General features: G+C 31.8%; 1 protein-coding gene across 4 annotated transcripts in view; it reads right to left on the reverse strand.

The window, feature by feature from the left end:
* LOC115891564 (hemicentin-1) overlaps positions 1–23,711 on the reverse strand; it is a 602,580-nt gene that overhangs the window by 326,620 nt on the left and 252,249 nt on the right. For all 4 annotated transcript variants that reach the window (XM_030912053.1, XM_030912054.1, XM_030912055.1 and 1 more), the window contains one exon: positions 11,899–12,081. In XM_030912053.1, coding sequence (XP_030767913.1) covers positions 11,899–12,081 — 183 coding nt within the window. The remainder of the gene's footprint in view (positions 1–11,898; positions 12,082–23,711) is intronic.

The raw sequence follows: 23,711 nt of genomic DNA on the forward strand, positions 1-23,711 counted from the left end.
ACAACGAACTCGTGGAAAGAAAAAACATTCTAATAACACTGGAAATAGAATATGAATATAAATATTTGGGACAACTAATACACAGCTCGGGATCTCTACTACCAGAAATCAACAGAAGAATTAAGTTAGCATGAAGTACTTATAGAAGAAACTCAATCATATTCAAATCTAGAATGCCACTCTATCTAAAGAAAAAAACATTCGACCAATGTGTACTACCAGTCATGCTATGCATGCGAAACCTGCACACTTAAAATGGATATCATAAAGAAACTGCAGGTCGCACAACATTCAACGAAAGGAAATATGCTGGGAATAATGAAGAGAGATAGTAAAAGGATAGAGTGGATACGACAAAAAAAAACAGGTAATCCACAGATATCATCCACAGAGTCAAATCCCTTAAATGACACTGGGCCGGACACCTGGCAAGAAGAATGGTACCCAACCGCAAAAATTACAGCATGACACCCACGAGGAATTAAGAGACATATAAGAATGAAAGAGGGAACCTGAGATGGGATCATGATATTGGGAAATTAGCAGGGATAACTTGGGCCCGCATAGCCAACGGTAGATCGCAAGGCTGACTCTCCTAAATGCTGGTATTGCGAGGTGTCAGACTCGGCTAACCACACACTATTTGAGTGTCACGCCCACGAAGATTTACGGGAAAACGCAGAAACAGTGTGTGGTACGAAGATTACTAGAGTAAACGTCGGAAACCTTCTAACATTATCGAATGAAAATATCGAAGCGATTTGCGGCATGTTAAGGAACATTTTGAAGAAAAAGGCGAAGGACGAAAAAGACAAGATCTGGGTACAGACAAGACCAACAGAGAAGTATGATAAGTCTCTAATCTTGATGAAATGCCTTCGACAGTACCGAGATTGGCGAGCTTAGAGCACAGATGGGTTTTTAGTGGGTAGACCCTCTCGCATGAGGGAGATCCCCACACTTCGGCCCTAAAGGCGTTCCCCATCTATAAAAAAAAGCCAACGGTAGATAACAATGGGCCCAACTACAAAGAGAGTATGCAAGGGAGGCTACACCATAATTGGAAATGGTTGAATAAGCTGAAAATGATGATGATGATAGGCAGTACAGTCTCTAATAATGATATTTTAATTATTCCCAATAAAGAAATATGACATACGATAGCTGACATTAGCTATTCAAAGTTTATTAATAAATAGGAAGTATAGTACTTTCAAAAATATAAACACACATTTCTAATTCAACTATCAAACCATTTCAAATACTAAGGTAAAAAATAAAATACTTTAATATGTACTTGAGATCTTTTTACTCAACATAACTGAACCATTTTATTTCATACATTCATGCAAAATGAGAGTAGTATTAATAAGTAGTAATTAAATATTAGTAGTAAATATTAAGCTTCATTCAGATCCTCGCAATTAGTGGAATAAATTAGTGGCTTCAATTAGCCTAGAAGTTTGTTCCTTTAATTTCAATGGTGGTATTCAGAACATCAAAATTAGTGGTAGTTATTTTCAATCAGTAGAAAAAGTTATGAAACTTTTAACTTTTCCACTAATTATACTTCAAAATTTGCGAGAAATGTCATTTTGGCCTTTGATTGTTTTCCTTCAAGAGAAATTGTGGTTAGAGATCAAAAGTTGATTGTTTTATAAGCCGAATATTAGGCTTTCTCAATAGATACAACTGACAAATGCAAGCTGTTGCTAGGATATTCTATTAATTTTACAAGGGTGGTCTGAAAAGTTTCCGACCTAACAAAGATACAAGACATTTTTTCTGAATATTTTATTTTATTTTTCAATATAGTCTCCTTGTAATTCTACACACTTCCCAGCGATGCTCCCATCTCTGTAACCCGTCCAAATAGTACTCGGCGTTTTTCTCTACAAAATAGTGGTTCACGAAGGTGATTGCCTCTTCATTTGACGAAAATCTCTGTCCTCCGAGCGCAATTTTTAAATGAGGGAACAAAAAGAAGTCGCTAGGGGCTAGATCTGGTGAGTAAGGCGGATGGTCAAGCAGTTCAAACCGTAATTCGTGGATTTTCGCCATGGCAACCGCTGAGGTGTGAGACGGTGCGTTATCTTGGTGAGACAGGATTTTCCTTTTCTGTAAATGTGGCCGTTTTTCCGTAAGTTCTGCTTTTAGCTTGTCAAGCAATGATGCCTAGTATGCTCCTGGATGGTTTTTCCTTTTTTAAGATAATCAAATAAAATAACTCCATGACTATCCCAAAAAACAGTCGCAATCACTTTCCCAGCCAAAATAACAGTTTTTGTTTTTTTTTTCACTGTTTGGACTGTATTTTTGTTTCTGGTGTATAGTGATGTATCCAAGTTTCATCTACAGTAATTAATCGACGCCAAAACTCGGATTTATTGCGTCTAAACTGCGCTGACATAGCGTTGGAAATGTTCATACGAACACGCTTTTGGTCTAACGTGAGCAAACGCGGCACCCAACGCGCGGACAGCTTTCTCATGCCTAAATCTTGATTTAATATGTGACAAACACGTTCTTTTGATATGTTCATAACCTCTGCTATTTCTCTCACTTTAATTCGGCGGTCGTCTAGCACCATTTGGTGAACTTTGGCGATGTTATCGTCGGTAGTTGCAGTTTTTGAACGTCCCGAACGTTCATCGTCTCCCAAGCTCTTACCGCCACGTTTAAATTCAGTTGCCCAAAATTTTACTGTGGTAAATGATGATGCAGAGTCCCCATACACAGAATCCAACTCATGTTTAATTTGTGTAGGCGTATTGCCTTTCAAAACCAGATATTTAATGACAGCTCGATACTCGATTTTGTCAATTTTGACAAAAACACTGACATCAACTCACTCAAATGACTGTTACATAACAACTGCGCATCCAAAATGGCTGAAACTTTGGTGAATAACTGTCAACAGATGAACAATGAAAATTCACTAGCTTTTATCTAGGAGTGCTGCCATCTTCACGTTGAGGTCGGAAACTTTTCAGACCATCCTCGTAATTGTGTTTTTTAGATATTGCGAATGATCGTAGACTAAAAAGTATAAAGTGTAAATAAAAGCACTAATTTAAAAATTAATAAAGTTATTATTATTCATTTATTTATTTATTATATTTGAAATATGCAGATGAGGAGAAACATATTTTAAAAATTAAATATACAGGTCTGGGGCAGGTATCTTTAATTAATCTTCTAGATACTCAATAATGGCAATCAATAAATATAAATTATTTATCAAATAATCCATTAAATGTAAAGTAGCTTCAAAATCAATCAACATCCTTTTTTAATCGAATTATCGAACCCTTTGATATACCCCCAGCAACTCATTCACCGTTTATTTACGTCAATATCGTTCCCCGTCTCCCCAAAGATAAATAACCACCCCGGCATCCGTCTGGTCGACTCCTGATGAATTATCCAGACTGCGTCCTGCTGGATATCGATATTCCGGTGCCGATGATATCCCGCTAAATATCTAAAGCATCGGCTCGGCCGTAGAATGTATTTCTCCCAAGCTTGGGATTTGCCTGATGGTGGTGATGTTCCGCGTTATCGGGATTTCTCGTAATTATCGATGATGTTGGACTATAAATCTGAACAGTATTGATTGAGAAAATACGGTTTGAAATGGGTATGAGAATTATATGTTTAAGGATTATGTGACTTGTGAAATACGTTTCTTATGCTCATTATAGTGTGCTTTAGTATTTTTATTAAACCGGGTGTTTTTTCAAATATGGCTTACCCCTATTACTTTTTTATTTCCCCAGATAAAAAAATAAAATTTGATACACGGAGAAAACGAGTCTCGAAAATGGAGAAAAATTACAATATTTTAGTGAAATGCACTAACAGAAAGGAATAAATACATTTTATATTGTAAATATTCCAAAACGTTTAATGAAATTTTCTAAAATATTGTAATTTTTACTATATTTTCGAGACTCGTTTTCTCCGTGTATGTTAGTATGACATAAATCGGTATTCATTAAAGTATTCAATTGTTTTCAGTCACTTCCTGTTTCACCGGAAGTGACTAGAACTTTTGATTTTTAAATGGCCCCCTCGATATATTTTTAACTTACTTTTTTTTAATTTATTTGAGAGAAAATTAGATTCTGAATAGAATGACATATCGTGTGTCAATATTTGACACTTTCGCTTAAATTTCAACCTAAAGTGCAATCAATTGGCAGTGTTCATAATGACAATTTGATTGACTGATTACTGGAAATGACTACTAGTTTTGATTTTTAAATATAGTAAACGCCGCGAATGTTTGGTTTGGAGTGATTCATTGGTCGTTACCATGTGAACTAATCTGTTCAAGGTCACATAAAACTTAATTCCAGTGCGGTGGTGTTTCAAGTCATATAATAATCAATTTATAATCTGTTGTTTATGTTTTTGTGCATGAAATTTTAAATTTATTATTATTGATGAATATTTCAAAAATATTTATTAGTAACAAATTACTTAAAAAAGGAATATTGAAAACTTTTCCATGAAAAGGAGGTTGCGCCAGTTGATATGCATGGGGTTCCTAAAATGACGAAATTCATAATATTCTGCTGCATTGTTCATCATAATGTATTGAATATGATGTTTATTAATCAAATTATTTCCTTAAAATTGATAAAGATCGAGATGACACCTAGAAAAGGAAGGTGAAGAAAGCGTGGTGCAATTAAAATCATGTTCACATAATGTTAGCTTTCTCGGCGGGTACGTATTTGTCATATATGTGTTATTTAAGTTAAGCCAATTTTAAACAACTTTGACTTACTTTATTTTATTTAATCAAAGTACTTTTAATTAATTTTTTAATTGATGTACGAGGGAAAAGGGATTTTATTGAAACAACTTATTTCGAGCAAAGCCAAACCAGAAGAGAGCTGGTATCCTTTATTTCACGTTGTAGGAAGACCTGACCATTGACATGCGCATTGCTTAAAGACATTACAACAGTAGGTACGTTTATACGAAGTATTTAAAAAAATAGAATTTTATGACTTTCGATAGAAACTTCTTAACATTAAAATCACAGCTAAGGATCACAAATAAATTTCTTTCTGCTTGGCACTAAACCTAATTAACTATAATTAATAAATTAGCAGTCTTTAAAATCACAGTTCACAATATATCTAAAAATACTCCTATAACATAAATACCGTATGATCGAATAAAAACGGCGTCAGCGATGGCTATGAAATGAAGATCGCTGTCATTTTGTGGAAATGTCATCGATCGTCATTTCCAAGCTAATTGGATACCGTTTTTTTCGATCATACGGTACAACTATACAAAAAAACACAGGACCATAGTTGTCGCGTTCCCGCAAGAAATAAGTAACCAACCGCACAATGAATTCTTTCTTCCCATCATTTAGTCGTTTGCCGGGCATTTTCGGTAAAATTTCAACTAACCTAACCTAACCTTCCTAACCTAAACTAGCCAAACAAAAGCACCAAGGGGTAAGACCATTTTACACACTAAATTTATCTGTTAATTTACCCCTTAGCTCAAATCTCGTACTTACCGATGGTATCACTAACAAAACAGTTTAAAAATATCCAAATTTATACTAAAACACAAAAATAAAATAATCAATAATATGGAGCATTCCAGCAAACTGTCAAAGTCTTGTCAAAACATATATTTGGTTATAAATATAAACTGGAGTGCCCCATTGGTCGCACTGCAAGCATACCAATGGACTGACGCACAAAATCGAATCAATCAAAGAAACGCGATATAGTATCGTCTTTGTCAATCACGCTAACATTTTAGAATAAGTATATAAGAGGAGCGCAGGCAGATGATTAGACCGGGCCTTTAAAAACCTACGTCTGCGGCAAAAATTTACGTTTTTAATGTAAAAATGATAGCGCGCGTGTCGATTCTAACTTTATTAAGCGATGAATCACTCCCAAACATTCGTGGCGTTTACTATAGCACCATCACGCCATTTTTTTACTTCATATGACAGAAGATGACATTCTAAATAGAATGACATATCATATGTCAAGTTTTGACATTTTCGATTAAAAAAAATAGCATTTTAAATTTCTTCAGTCTAAATCTTGAGTTCCATGGCTGTGTTAAAACCATTAAGTTTTAATCACAGAGCTCTGGAAAAATAGATTTGATCACCTAATGATTTTCGTGTGTTTTTCTGACCAGTTAAAAGATGCCCAAATCGTATTTTTCATCATAACTCAATTTTTTCAAATGGACCGGGGATGGCCCATTAGAAAATTTGGAAAAAGCATAATTTTGTACTACATACTTATTGTTGTTACCTATGGCATCCTAGATTGAACTTTAAAATGTATTTTTTAACTGGAAATGTCAGAAGTTGTCTAACTAAAATTTCATTTTCTATCATACAAAATAAAAAATACCGAGGGTGCCATTTAAAAATCAAAAGTTGCATTAATTTCTGGTGAAACAGGAAGTGACAGAATCTAATTGAATACATCATATACAATATACATTCATGTCATATACTAAAATACGAAATCTCGTTTTTTTTATCTCAAATTGAAAATTGCTGCAGTATTGGAAATTGAAAATTGCTTTGCAATATCTCTCTAATAAAGAAAATTCTTTTGATTGACAAAATCAGAAAACTAGGTTAAAGCTAAATTTTTAAAAATGTTGGCATAATCGTCAAAATCAATCAACGCTATTTTGTGTTGCCATAACTTGAAGTTCGACAAACGCAAATGTCAAAATAACGTCAGCGCTAATAGCGGAATTGCGGCATTATTGGACTTTGCCATATCTCTCTATTATAATAATTATTAACTATAATTAAATTACGCGGTAACTGTATATAATTAAATTTTTGGGGTTTTGAATGCCTGGCAATTGTAATTTATTAAACACAAGGACTTTTAAAAAATAAAATATGGATTTACAAAATTAAAAAGAAATCTTACAATTTAATAAAATCTTACAATCTTACAGTTTCATGGGTAGTTTGTCATCGATTTCCATCGAAGTCGAAAGCTCGATAGTCGGTTTGATCAATAATTACTTTTATTTTAATAAATATTTGAAGATTGAACTAGGTATACTCGGTGTAGCACTGACCAATTATTGGTCTCTGTTAGATCAACACAATGGGGTTTACAAAAAATAACTATTTTATTTGGTAGATTTTCATTTAATGGCGAGAAACCTAGAAGTCTTCATGAAATGAAGGTGGGCCGAACTGTATTCCGTAAATTTCGGCAGCAGCATATTCTGTAGATAAAAATAAATAAAAAAGTTTGTATAAATGTATGTCTTAAAATGCTTAGTTTCGGAGATACAGGGTTTAGAAGTTTTATTTTATTTCGATTTTTTTCAAATAATTTCTGAAGTAAAGTCAATATTTGGATGAAAATTGGTGTCTGGGAGTTTTTTGACATGAGAAATTTGATTTTGATATCTATATTATTTGTAGGAGGCGCCATCTACATAACTTTTTTATTTTCTTTTAATTAATCATAAATTTTTCTTCGAAAAAATGATGATAAAACAATTTCTGTTGTACTTTTGGCACAAAAAACATTTCAAATTTATGATTTCAGTCTAAAGGGGCGTCCAGACCAGATGAGCGAGCAGTAACGAGCCCGAGCAAACATTTATTCAAATTCGCTCGTGATTTCTGCTGCTCTCGAGCACATGATCAGCATCCGTCCAGACCTAGCGATTATTTGTATGTTCAGCGTTGATCGGTGTATGGCACTTCATGTTCATAATGTCGGAAAAAATTATTGCTTGTGCCTCTTTCATTGTATTTTATAAATTGTTGAAACGTCAAAAGAGAAAACGACTGCAGAGGAGATGGTGGAACATAACTCTTTTTAAAAATCGAGTTTCTCATGATGGTAACAATTTACTAAACGATGTTGAAACAGAAGATTCTGGAAAATTTAAGAACTTTTGTCGGATGTCACTTACAGATTTTAATACCTTATTAGATTTAATTGACATAAAAATAATGAAAAGTGATACCAATTACTGAAAAACAATTTCACCTAGAGAAAGGCTAGCTATAACCTTACGGGTCTTGGCGATTTTTGTACTCCTCTATTAGTTCTAAAACAACTTCATTCGGCCATTTCATTTTTGATATTCGATCGCAAACGTGGAAAACAAAATCCCGTCCAAACCGAACGTGCAATAGCGCAAATTTTCTTTGATGTACCGACACGGCGTGGAACAGCGTCGAGCGCGAGCAAGCAATCATTCGCTCGCTCGCAGAGCCGTCCACACCAGTTAAGCGTTCCCATAGACCATACCCGAATTCTTGCTCGCTCCTGCTCGCTCATCCGGTCTGGACACCCCTTAATAATTATTTATTCAACCTGTTCAATTTATGTCAATAATGGCAGGTATTGATAATTTTGATTCCAAATATCTCGAGAACCATTACTCGCAGCGATTTTCGAAAAAAAAATTCAGCAAAAAAATCGAAATAATAATTAAACTTCTACGCCCTGTATCTCCGAAACTAAGCATTTTAGAACATATATTTATACGAACTTTTTTACTTAGTTTTATCAGCAGTACTATCCTGTATAATTTCCCTGGCATGATCGATGGGTCAAATAAGCTGGGCATTTGTATAGCGCTTTCACTCGAATTACGTAAGTTAGGATCATAGATAAATAAAACAAGTTTAGATTGGAAAGTGCCCATAAGGACAATGTACACACTATTTGGCGTTATTCCTGGAACGGTCGCGACCCGAAGCTTTTGAAAATTTCGGAGCGGTTCGGATTTTGCTGGAATTATATCGCCAAATATTCTTTATTCAAATTTATTATTATTTTCTTTTAATTTTATAAATAAAATACCGTGTGTTGCATACAAGAAACTTTATTTTATGTAAGGACATGTATGAAATATCTATAAAACATTGGAAACCGACGTTATGCCACGATCCACGATGGTTTTTGCAGTTCACAGCACACACAGCATTTTTAAGTTTTTAATGTTAGTTTGTCACAATTATCACGGGTTTGAGTAAATAAAACTTAAATCAAACTCAGAAGATAGCAATAATTACTTTGAAAATGGACGCTTTAAACATTTTTCGGAATTTTTTCAATGAGAGCGGTTTATATTTTAAAAGATTTAAAATTTTTTGAAGATTCTGACTTTAAAAAGAGATATGGACAAGAGAAAATTATTTCTGATTTTGTTTGCGGTTGTTTTTAGCAACCACTATAGCAGCGCCAGATCGCGTACAACGGTCGCGACCCAAAACAATTTCGCGACCCAAAATTTTGACGGGCATTCCAATCTAAATCCTTATCTTTCCTTTATCTATGGTTAGGATACTTACTTTAAAATATCTCAGTCATTAGAGTGGTAGTTAAACACTAAAACCGATATCTTTTCCAAGCCGTCTAATCCTACCGTTTTCAAATTAGTTCCTAAACTCTCAACTGCGAGCAATGTCAGATCGTTTTGCGGGTATTTCGCGTGACGGCGGAAAGATATTAGTTGAAAGAAACCACCGCGGAATTCTTAGAATTTCCCAGATCGAATTCTATCTAGTACATTTTAATATCGACAAAGCGGTCTGAACTTTCTGAAAAATGGCAGCCTACTTACGTTTTAAGCGACACGTGAGACTCGCACAAGTATATCCGATGAAATGTGAGAATTCAATTGAATGAAATTTTGTTTCTAAAAGAATTTCTGAGATGTAAGAATAAGATTAATATAAATAAAATTAGGTACTATACTCTGATTTTTTTTTCTCAAGTAAGATTTCGATGAACGACAAACGGACGATTTTTGAGAGTTGTCAAACTCTTGCCAAATTATAGCTTATAGTATTGTTTCAAATACTTTGGTCAAATAGAAATAATAAATATTTTGCATTTGTTGGACTGTGTTATTACGTGTGTTTCGTATTTTGTTTTAAAATTAAGTGGACAAAAACTCAAAGGGGAAATTAAGTGTTGACCCAGACCATAGTTTACAGTTAATATCTCAGAGACAGTTTGCCAGTGATTATGGCCAGACAGTTGTATTAGCCACAAATAAAGTTTGTATACTATCTTGTATATGATACCAAAAACTGGAGTATCTCTAAAACAGCAGCACACGATAGGTAAATAATACTCATATTGAATAATTATATTGTTACGGATTCCCCGTGGGTCCACTAATTTAAACTCAAGATAAAATACTGAACGAATTTATTTTTCTTACTTTGTACACAGAATTTATACTATTTATAATACAGTTTATGCAACTATTATTACTCTAACGGTTCTGGCACATTCGCCAAGTAATTCACAATTTAAAACGCGGTATTATCAAACTTCAAAACTGGTCCAAATGCCAAGCGCGGGCCTTTATATACGATAAGAAAAAGTCTCTTAACTCAAGAAAACTGGTTCTCTTGAAAAATTCGAAAATTTCTCTTGAATCTATTTTCATTCAACCAAATGCAAGTTACTATTTTTTAAGATCATAAGAAAAATACGCTAGGAAGTACTTCATTCAAGAAACATGGTAATTTTTCCAATAGCTAAATACTCTTTTGATGAAAAATACTAACAACACGCAAAGACGATGACGAAGGACGGTATATACAATCAGTCGGCAGTCCGATCAGTCGTACATCATAGTACGCACGGGTTTTGTTGCTTGGAATTTTCCACTTGGAATTTTGCATAATTTGCTTTTTAAACGCATTATACGATATGCGTTACAAACACGTACAAATTAGTGATCGTTATTAACATGCATTTGTCATTTTTTATGGACAAATTTTGGGATATATGGATTCTTTAAAGGAGTTTCTGAAAAAATGGAAATAAGAGCATTTATTTGCTATATTTGAAGGTAAGAGACATTTACCTAATGCACCTGTTTAGATAATGCATGATTTTTTATGCAAATAATTACAAAAATTTTAGAATTTCAAGTCGTCGCGTCGTATTAAAAAATTCAAAATGTGACCAAAGCTTATAATTTTAATAATTTATTTGCTTTACTTTGATTAATCGTGATGTAACATTTCTTTGTAATTTGTAGAGTGATGAACTACCCCAAAAATACCAAGGAGTGAAGAAGCAGAAATAACTACTATCGAGGAAAATAATATCACTTTACTTACTACAGACCAGGAAAACCTAAATTTATCAGAAAATAATATACCTCGTAATATGCCTGTATATATGATGTATAGACTTCTATTAGATCAAAATAAATTTTAGTTGAGTCAATAGTATTTGTTTAAGAAGTGTCTCTTTAAGTGTCTCTTTAATCAAGAAATGTCCCTTTTCAATCAAGAATTTTTGCATGAATCAAAGGGACTATTGTTCTTGTAGCAAGAACTTCTTTGCATATTAATTTTGGGTCAAGAGTGAAATACTTTGGACAGATAGATTCTTCTATTCTCTAAAGTAATTTTTTAAAGCTTATGAAAAGATAGTTAATGCTTTGGGCAAAGAAACGTCGTTCTTGGCCCTATTGAAAAGCGCCAATCTTTTGGGTCAAAGTCATATTCATTTCGACTGAGAGATCCTTTTATTCAGTGTATTATACGTATATTTTATGTTTATGTTCTGTTGATTACAGTTGAGGGATGGAACCTTTGGTGTTACACAGCGAAATAAAAACACTAAATCACCACAATACACCAAAACACTTTTACTTTTACACTGGACGCGCGTTTCGCTAACCATGTTAGCATCATCAGCAGATGATTATAAACTGAAACCGCGTTTATAATCAGTTTATAATCATCTGCTGATGATGCTAACATGGTTAGCGAAACGCGCGTCCAGTGGAAAAGTAAAAGTGTTTTCGTGTATTGTGGTGATTTAGTGTTTTTATTTTACTGTTGATTTAGAAAATGCAAAAACTTACCTCTAGAAATCAGTGTCGTGCCGTTGTACCAACTGACCCTGGGGATGGGTTTGCCACTTCCAGCTTCGCACACCAGGTCCACTTCAGAACCTTCTTCTTTTGGACCCAGCGTTGAACCACTCTCGATTGTCACACCGGTTACTCCATTACTGTCTCCAATAATTCTTACCACCTCAGGTTTAACTGTAAATTTAAAAATAAGTTTATTAGTTTATTATTTTTCTTTCAACAAATGTTATTATTTTAACATCTCTTCTGAGATGAACCGCCTATTTAAAAATAGACATATTTCTTTAAATTCAAAACATTCATTTTTAAGACAATCTGTATACATAAATAAAATTATTGATTTTTAAAATATGATTCGCAAAAGTAGGGAGAGGGAAATCAGGCGACGACTAGAGATAATAGTTGTAAGGGGATTAGCTTTTAGACTACCATTCAAGACGCATTGATTTATTTTGTTTCCTGAGTTTTGTGACAAAGAATTTTAGTAAAGGTAAAGTAAATATTTTCACATTATTTAACTAATGTTAACTAAAGCATATATTTTATTTTTCTGTTCTAATATTCTGTATTAAAGTTTTTCCTTATTTATTTCATCTGAGAATTATGTTAATTATCATCTTAAATTATTATGAATATAACATGTGCATGTATTTAATGGGATCTATTTATGCTGTAAATAATTTCAGTTTAAAAGTAATCTAAATACAATAATGTACTGTCCAGTCGTGTCGATGTTTGTGGTTCAGAGTGACAATAAGGGCCTTGTTGAATGTACTAATATTTTTCGACCGTGACTGGGCGAATATTTTAGCTCGCATAGGGCAACTATAAACAATAAATATAATATTAAGATATTTACACCAAACATCCAACTTTAGCTTCGAGATCCGAAACCAGGACCTTAGTACCTGCAGGCGGCGCGGCGACCTGCTAACTAACCAAACACTCTTCAGTTTTGAATGATATAAATGTGGCATGTTTTGAATGTATAAAACTACAAACCTTGGTATGAGGACAGCTTCTATATTATTATTATTTCCTTTTATTAAAGTTAAGGACAGCATTGTTAGAGTCTCTGGAATAGTGATCATGGTTTTCTCTGCCGTGCTCTTTTACATGTGAATTCCAGGCAGAGTACGGCACTCTTTTCATTTCATTTAATAAAATAAGTAGGGCTATTTACAAATTTAGCGTTTTATTTACATAACCTATTCTCCTCAAATTTCCCAAAATATTGCTTCTGTCGAGGCGCATCCGAGGTAATCACAATAAAAAAATATTTAACACAACGTAGGTTCCTTTCTTCCATTTAAATTTCTTGTTATACAGTTGGCCAAAATATTACCTCTTCAACTTTGTTGACGAATTTGGGTTGTTACACTACACTTCGTAAGACCACTTTAAAGTATATTAATGATAATAATTGTATTGTAATAAAAATATATAAAATAAGAAGTTGGTAAAGCCCATGTGTTAAAAAATATACACTTTCAGGATTAACCCCTAAAAAATGTATGTGTATATAACGGGTAGTGCAACGGCGTTGGAAACACAGGAATTGCCATGTACATTTTGAACTGTCCAGATATTGGCTCCCCTGTTAATTTTACAGCAAAGTGGTAAATAGGTTTGTTAAAGGTCTGCGTATAGTAAATATACATGCCAAATTTGAAAAATTTTGAACAAGCCGGTTTTAAGCAACTTAAAAGCTTTTCAGAAAAACTGCATTTATTTTTGAAGTTAAACTGAATGGGCAAACAAACCAGGCAAATGCCAACGTACCTTAAGTTGTCATCCTATAATCAGGAAGATGCATATATTTTATTTTTCGCCAGAAACTGTTCAATTTATTAGAATAAATATGTATAAATGCAAAAAAAACTTTTTTCTTGAAAGCAGTACCACAATTTTATAAAACGGGCCATTAAAATACTATGGATAACGCAAACGACGCCTCGCGAATTGAAACGATATTCTATTGGTCTGACGTCACCCGCCGTTCTCGTCGACGCGCGATGGCCAGCAGCGGCCAGACGTGTTCCGTTTATGTACGTATTTAGGTGGCGTACTAAGACATTTTTGTTGCTTTTAGCGTTGATTGAAGGAGCTTTTTTGTGCAGTTATTATTTGTATGTGTTGGGTGTTCTGAGAATTTTTTAAGTAATGGCAGATTCCGGGTTTGTAAACGCACAATCAGATAACTTGCCAAAAGTCAATGCTTTTATGTTGGCTGCTTTTATAAATACAAATTCCCAATTTATTGGTGCTGAATTATAAGGAAAAAAACAGAGAGGTATGTATTTATTCTTTGTAGTACTGAGGCATATTTAAGTATAAGTAGGTACCTATACTGTTACGAACTTTTATATAGTTATAAATTAATGTTATAAACTTATTTTTCAGATCAGGGAGGGAGACGTATGTAGATAATGCTGTAGGTTATGTAGAAGTGAAAAGAGACAAAAATATTTGTTTAGTACGTAGAAAAATAACCCCAGAGCATAGCGTGAAAAAGAAAGTTTTTTTATTTATTGACACCCCCTTACCTTTGTTATTTTTAAAGATTGTTTTTTTTACGAAATTATAGGAAATAATTTGTTTATCAGTAATGAAAATATTATACAAGGTGTCCCATAAGCAAACGCCAAAATTAAGTTACTTTTTTAAGTAAAACACCCTATATATTTTTGGATTCTTCGGAAATTTCTAGATATTCTAGATATATTTCATGTATAATATCCTATACCTATCTTCAAATGTTTACGAAATATTGACAGTTGAAAATCGAAAAATACCTATAATTTTCTGGACCACCTTTTTTGAAACACCCTGTATAACTAGAATTAATTTTAAAAGAGAGAAAACTTGCAGTTAAGGCTGTATGTGGGTGTCAAAATATAATTAATAACCCTGAACATTCGAATTTCATATACCTATGTAAGACAATATACATAAATATATGAACTTACATCAAAATGATCTTCACAACAATAAATCGTAAAAATAGAGGATAATTTAACGTTTTTCTTTTCATCTCTTCTCATGGCGTTGGACCATTTTTTTCTGTTTTCGCTCATCCATTACTATTTATAAATATCACTAATTACTAATTATGTATTAATTAACAGAAATAACTAAAATTTTGACTCAGATTCAACAGCGTTTAAAAGCAAACTGTGTAAAATAAACACGCGTCTGGCTCCACTCAACCAGAAGAACGGCGGGTGACGTCACAGCGGCAAGGCGCGGTAGAGAGCGTTTGCCCGGCCATTTAAATTAACAATATTTAATTATTTTATATTAGAGGCATTTCTTAACCGATATCAATGATTTTTTTTGTTCAATTTGTAATTATTATATGAACTATTTTTTAAAACCATTATTTAAAAACATTCATTTTCCTCATTATGCCACTGTTAAATTGTATTTTCTAAACATTATGCATTTCGGGGACTCCAACCTTAGTAGTGTAAACAACACAACAAATTATATTTGACAATGATAAAATTATGGGTTGACAATTTGGTATGCGTATTCAGCATATGTAGACCTTTAAAAAACTATTTACGACTTTACTGTAAAATCAACAGGGGAGCTAATAATAGAATAGTTCAAAATTTGCATCGGATTTCCTATGTTTCCAATGCCGAGGCGCCACCCCGGTATACTATTTTAATCCCCAATATACTCAGAGAGACATTTATGCAGGATATATACAGGATGAATTTGACATAGATACAGGATTGATATAGGATGAATTTGACTAGGAGTGAAAAAATTCAGGAAGTGACTGTTTTTTCTTAAATAGAGTTGTGTTTATCATCTTTTTTTTTTGTTTGGGTGCTTCCTTACATACTTAAGACAAAATAAACTTTCAATATCATACACTTTTTCTAAAAATGGTTACTGTGATTTATTTATTTACATCCTACATGACGACCAAATATTAAGTTAGCAATTACTACGTAACAACAATTTGCACACATACTAATGAACTTTTATGTTTTAGCGTAATTTGCGGTTCATAACGACAATTTGACTCGAAATATCAAGTGTGTGGTACAAAATTATTCGTAAAAAATGCTTTTTCCAAATATGCTAATGATCCCCCCCCCCTATTTGATAAAATTGAGGTATTATTAAAAATACGATTTGGGTATCTTTTAATAGGCCAGGACAAGACACGGAAAACATTAAACGATCAAATCTATATTTCCAAGGTTCCTTGATTAAAAATTAGTGTTCCTAACACAGTCATGACACTCAAGATTGAAATTAAAAATACGATTTTTTAAGCGAAAATTTCAAAAGTTGACATATGATGTCAGTCCATTCAAAGTGTCATTTTTTATCGACTAAAGTAAAAAAATACCGAGGGTGTCATTTAAAACTCAAAAGTTGTAGTCATTTCCGGCGAAACAGGAAAGAACGGAAAACAATAATTGAATACGTCAATTAATCCTAATTTAAGTTATTCTATCGTACAAAATCTCGTTTTTTATCTGAAAAAATAAAACAATTATAGGAGTAAGCCAATTTGTGATGAACTAATGTTTTGCTATAAAAAAATAGAAAAATATATATTGGCCATTACACTGAAAAAAATATTGTTCATAATATGAATGAACATTGATTATTAACTGTTGTTTCATTGGGACAATGACTTTTTTCATTAATATAATGATTTGTTAATCATAGATCGATGTCCGATTTATTAATACTATGAATCTAAGTTCATCAATACAGGGTTGTTCACCACATACGACACGGAGTATTGTAGCTAAACGATGAGATTTTTACAAATTGTAAGTTTTGGGTTCGATGAAGGACTATTAGAGGTACAATTTAAAAATAATTTTACAAGATACAGAGTGTCCCAAATAAGTAAAAAATATCAAAGTTTTTAAATGGAACACCCTGTATATTATTACAATTTTAGTTTCTACGATTAAAATAAAGGTAAATTTGATTAAGGTTTATTATACTTAAACCTTACCGTTTTTGAAATATTTTCAATTTTGTGAAATTGCAGTAAAAATTTTAAAGCTTCATTTCTCCAAGGGTATCAATGTTTTTAATACTAAATATTTAATGAAGTTTATTTATTGATCAGTTATTGTGTTGCAATAATAAAAATAATACTACCTTATACAGAGTGTCTAAAAATTTATTTTAAATAATTATTAGCTTCAAACGGCAATAACTTGTTTAATTTAAATGGAACACCCTGTATATTTTACGAGAATCAGATGCACAATTTAATTGTCTATCTAATTATATTATACCATTTTTTACCTATCTCTTTAAGTTTCCGTAGAAAATGCATTTTCTTGTATTTTAGAACTTATTTATCAATATACCCATGGACTATTGACATTTTCGATTATTTTTAAAGATGTACCAAATACAGTACAGATACAGTATATTGTCGAAGTAAGAGTACAGATACTAATATTGTCGATATAATTTGTTTATTTCATTAAAAAATAAAAAAAAACTGTTTAAATATTTGTTAAAGAGGACCAATTAATATGATTCCAGTATTCAAACTACATTAACTGACTGTTTGCGTTGATTAATAATAATTGCTCCAAATACTAAAAAATTGAATTTTGTATGGGCATTAGACAGTGTGATAAAAAGTAACACCTTAAAAATGATATTTCATTTTTTAATAGATGCTTATTTATAACAACAGAGACTTTAATTTGATAACTTATTATTATATTGATTTCTGACTCAAATCCACATTTATTTACAATAATTTATTAACGAACACAATTAAGTATGTAATTAATTAGTATATGGGCGGAAATAATGGTGTTATATTTAATTAATTTTATACTCTTTTATAAAGATTTAAATAGTTTTCTTTTTGCATACAAATGGACTAGTAATATTATCGTTTTGCTAAAAACGATAATATTACTAGTCTGTACATTTTATACATTTGTTGCTTTAAAAACAATCTAAAATGTCAATATTCCATGGATATATTGATAAATGAGGTCTAAATTATAAGAAAATGCATTTTCTACGAAAACTTGAAGGGATAGGTAAAAAATGGAATAATACAATTTGATAGACAATTTAATTGTGCATCTGATTCTCCTAAAATATACAGGGCATTCCATTTAAATTAAAGAAGTTATTGCCGTTTGAAGCTAATAATTATTTAAAATAAATTTTTAGACACTCTGTATAAGGTAGTATTATTTTTATTATTGCAACACAATAACTGATCAATAAATAAACTTCATTAAATATTTAGTATTAAAAACATTGATACCCTTGGAGAAATGAAGCTTTAAAATTTTTACTGCAATTTCACAAAATTGAAAATATTTCAAAAACGGTAAGGTTTAAGTATAATAAACATTAATCAAATTTACCTTTATTTTAATCGTAGAAACTAAAAATGTAATAATATACAGGGTGTTCCATTTAAAAAAAAATCAACTTTGATATTTTTTATTTATTTGGGACACTCTGTATCTTGTAAAAATATTTTTAAATTGTAGCTCTAATAGTCCTTCAACGAACCCCAAACTTACAATTTGTAAAAATCTCATCGTTTAGCTACAATACTCCGTGTCGTATGTGGTGAACAACCCTGTATAATGAAAATCTGGTTATTAAATTAATGTAAGACTTTCATTAACATAATGAACGCGTTCATTGTCCCAATGAACGCGTTCTTGCTGTGCTCGTAAGTAAGTGGGCACTATTAGTAATTTTGTTTCCTTTGTAGCTAAGGTCTTGTTCAAATGGAAATCTATTTATATAGTAGAATTCTTTCAGGTAGTTGGCTGGGAAATGACTATCAATGACATTTCATATCAATGACAGCGACCTTCATCATCGATTATACGGTGTAACAAGATTTACTAATAGTGTCGACTTTTAAATGTATAACTAAATAGATTATGAAATTATTTCATTGTATTAATGATAATGGTTCATTCTTCTTACAGTGCCATACTCTATATAGAGCGTCGGCTATCTCTCGCATGTACTTGTGATGTGTGTCATCAGTGTTTCACAAGTACACGGGACCTACAGTTTATTGCCGAATCCGAAAGGCACTATTTGAGAGGCTGTACAAGGCAAATATACTCAAGGTGGTTTGCCATTGCCTTCCTTGAGGTGGCGGCTCGTTGGTAGCTCTATTTAGATAAATAAATATTTTTATTTAAATAAATAAAGCGACCGTACTGGCTGGGGATCGAACCTAGTACGTTCTGCTCCGCAGATCGACACACTAACGCTGGAGCTACAGCCGGCCACAATGGTTCATTAATACAATAAAATTATTTCATTGTATTAATGATACGGTTCATTAATATAAAGATATAGGTACATTATATTAATGAAATCTGTTTATTGTACCAATGAATGTGTTCTTCAAATTAACGAACACTGTTCATTGATTTAATGAACTTAAAGTTCATAGAGTTAATGAATTACTTCTCATTGTGCCAATGAAATCGTTCATCGGCTCAAAATTAATGATTTAATTCATTATAATAATGAACTATTTCATTATATTTATGTCGACTTCTGGTTCAGTGAAGGATAAGTTATTCCAAGCAAATACTAAAGTAATATCGACCAAGTAAATAGCGTTGTTTGACAAACTTCCTGCTGCTCTCATTCACAACTACTCGGATAACATTAGGGTGGCAGTCGAGTGAGTAAACAGAGACTGAACATATAGGGGGCGGCATCAGCTTTATCTACGTACGGCATTAGCCGTCGATGATTTATTTACGCAAAAGATGCTTAAGTGGCCGACTTTCCAAACACGCGAGCGTACACTGCTCTGTATTTTTGATGCGCACGAGGCAGTGTAAAGCTTAATTGATGTATATGTTATTTATGGGGTTGGATTATATACATATAAATTAGGGACTTTTAATTATAAATCTGTGAATTTATGTTGATTATAAATGCTATATTATATCTTTAGGTTTTCTGGCTAGCAATAAAGAATAGATTAATTTAGCAAACACTAAAGTAATGTTCAACGATCTAGTGGAAAGAAAAGATTCTAATAAATAACACAACATTGAAATAATAGAAGAATATACAGGGTTGTTCACCACATACGACACGGAGTATTGTAGCAAAACGAGCTACAATTTAAAAATATTTTTACAAGATACAGAGTGTCCCAAATAAGTAAAAAATATTATAGTTGTATTTTTTTATATGGAACACCCTGTATATTATTCTATTTTTAGATTCTGCGTTTGAAATAAAGGTAAATTTGAATAAGGTTTATCACACTTAAACCTTACCGTTTTTGAAATATTTTCAATTTTATGAAATTGCAGTAAAAATCTCAAGGCTTCATTTCCTCAAGGGTATCAAAGTTTTTAATACTAAATATTTACTGAAGATTATTTATTGATCAGATATTGCGTTCCAATAATAAAAATTATACTACCTTATACAGAGTGTCCATAAATTTATATTAAATAATTACTAGCTTTAAACGGCGATAACTTTTTTAATTTAAATAGAACACCCCCTATATTTTACGTGAATCAAATGCACAATTTAATTATCTATCAAATTGTATTATACCATTTCTTACCTATCTCTTCAAGTTTTCGTAATACAAAATGTACATGTGCTAAAAATAATAATATTACAAGCCCATTTGTTTACAAAAAGAAAACTATTTTAATATTTGTAAAAGAGTATACCAATTAAATATACCAGCATTATTTCCGCTGAAAAATTAATTAATTACATACTTAATTGTTTTAGTTAATAAATTATTCTAAATAAATGTGGATTTGAGTCAGAAATCAATATAATAATAAGTTTTGAAAATGAAACTCTCTGTTGTTATAAATAAGCATTCGTCAAAAAATGAAATAAAATGTATAAGGTGTTACTTTTCACCACACTGTCTATACACACACAAAATTCAGTTTTTTAGTATTTGGAGCAATTATTATTAATCAGTGTAAACAGTCAATTAATGTAGTTTGAATACTGGGATCATATTAATTGATCCTCTTTAACAAAAAATATTAAAACAGTTTTTTTATATTTTAATGAAATAAGCCAACTATATCGACAATATTAGTATCTGTACTCTTTGAAAATTTGTTACATCTTTAAAAATAATCTAATATGTCAATATTCCATGGGTATAGTGATAAATGAGGTCTAAATTATAAGAAAATGTATTTTCTACAAAAACTTGAAGAGATAGGTAAAAATTGATAGAATACAATTTGATAGACAATTAAATTGTGCTTCTGATTCTCTTAAAATACATAAGGTGTTCCATTTAAATTAAACAAGTTATTGTCGTTTAAGGCTAGTAATTATTTAATATAAATTTTTGGACACTCTGTATAAGATAGTATACTTTTATTTTTATTAGTGCAACACAATATCTGATCAATAGATAATCTTCAGCAAATATTTAGTATTAAAAACTTTGATACCCTTGGAGAAATGAAGCCTTAAAATTTTTACTGCAATTTCATAAAATTGAAAATATTTAAAAAACGGTAAGGTTTAAGTGTTATAAACCTTAATCAAATTTACCTTTATTTCAATCGTAGAATCCAAAAATAGAATAATATACAGGGTGTTCCGTTTAAAAAAATACAACTATAATATTTTTTACTTATTTGGGACACTCTGTGTCTTGTAACAATATTTTTAAATTGTAGCTTTAATATTCCTTCAACGAACCTAAAACTTACAATTTGTAAAAATATAATCGTTTAGCTACAATACTCCTTGTCGTATGTGGTGAACAACCCTGTATATTTTTAGGACAACTAATACACAGCCCGAGATCTCCACTACCAGAAATCAACAGAAGAATTAAGTTAGCATGGAGTACTTATGGAAGAAACTCAGTCATATTCAAATCTAGAATTCCACCCTATCTAAAGAAGAAAACATTCCACCAATGTGTACTACCAGTCATGACCTCTGCATGAGAAACTGGACACTTAAAACGGACATCATAAGGAACTGTAGGTCGCACAACGTTCAACGAAACGAAATATGCTGGGAATAACCAAGAAAGACCATAAATTAGCCATACAAGAAATTACCTTCTAAGAAAAGCATTAAAGCCTAATTAAAAAAATAAACATAGTTTAAATAAAAATATTCTATTCTTCTTCCTAATCGTGTTGAATTGCAATTTAACCCAGCAAATAAATTGTGAGACTCAGTACGCAAAACGCGCGTTAAATATTCAAATACATTTTTTTTTAAATTAGTCTGACTTTTAATAACATTTGAGCATTTGATTTTAAACGGCCTCTATAATACTCGCAAAGTAAGCCGAAGTAGGTCAATGTTGAACAGTGAAGAGGGTTATTTCGTGTTTTCTCGCTTAACTTTGTCTTGTCTCGGCTTATTTTCATTAATGAGGAAACGCAAAATAACCGTCTTTACTATTCGACTTTGACTTACTTCGGCTCCGCAGGCGCTGCCACCATCGGAGAATGTCGTAAACAGCTGATATATACAAAAATAAAAAAGTAAAATAAATATTTTGATATCTGTAGAATGTCTAACTTATATTATAATTTATTATTCCAGCTAAAAAAAACTTTTTAGATGAGTTCAACTACGGTAGCGAGCATAGTTTTACGCACCGGTTTTGCTAGTGGGGTTATTATAATTGGGGCTATTTCGGCTATAATGAACTTTTGATTAAAGGTATATAATTATAATTTTAGAAGATGTTCATAAAACATTTAATCACTAGTTGATTAAAAAAAGTATACTATTAATATTGCAAAGTATATTTCATCTTCTAATAGTATATATGTCTATTTAATTTTTTGATTATGTAACGAGCACTTGTTTACTCACTTGTTTCGTCGAATTGCTTGAATCCGTGTTTGTTTTTGATCAAATCGGTGTGAGAAACTATCAACATAGTATAAGGAAACTAGTAGCTTTACTTCTTGTCAAATCCTTTGTTCTTTTTCTGCCACTTTATATGACGTAGCGGTATAGTCGTGGTCTATTAACTAGGCAAAGTATAGTCGTGGCACTCGCCATAGTTTCACAGATATGTATTTAGGAAAATATGAGTTCAAAATAAAATAAAATAAAAAAAATTGATCGAGTAAAAACTTGCTTCAAAACAGAATATTTTCACATTTCGTGTAGGTAACAATTCTTCTGTATCTGAAAATCTTCTGATGGGAAGAAATGCGGAAAAAAATATATAATGACATATTTTTATATTAGTATATATTTCAGAGATTTTTTACAATTTTTTTTTTATTTAAAACAAGTTTAATTTTCTGTAGATAACTGGATTCAGCATAAAATTCTGCATATAGTACACTGTCTTTATTTAAAGCACACTGTAACTTTAAACACACTGTGTAAATATACAGAATGTTGCATTTAAAAAAAATTGAGATATACCATTTTAAATATTCCGATTTTGGTGACGCCATAAAAAATACCCTATATAGAATAATGTATATAGAATGATGTAAAATAATTTAAAAAAATTGGCGCCGGGAGGCACATATAGCCGCCCGTACTAAAATATGTTAATATCACGAAAACTGCGACTTTGACTGATTTTGATGTTATTACAAATTTTGTTGCAAATATTATTTCTAATCTTAATTTGAAAACCGCGTTTCGCTAGCTACTGTAATTTTGAAGTTACGATTTTTTTTAATTTTTAACCCCCTCCTATACCCCCTTATCAACCCCCCACCCCCACCAAAAACTAATGGCCAGATTCTCGGATGCCACAGTATTTTTGTGCCAAATTTGGTTAAAATCGG

Source organism: Sitophilus oryzae, unplaced genomic scaffold, assembly GCF_002938485.1.
Source record: "Sitophilus oryzae breed Bouriz unplaced genomic scaffold, Soryzae_2.0 scaffold_1185_pilon_pilon, whole genome shotgun sequence".
Taxonomy (NCBI): Eukaryota; Metazoa; Arthropoda; class Insecta; order Coleoptera; family Curculionidae; genus Sitophilus; species Sitophilus oryzae.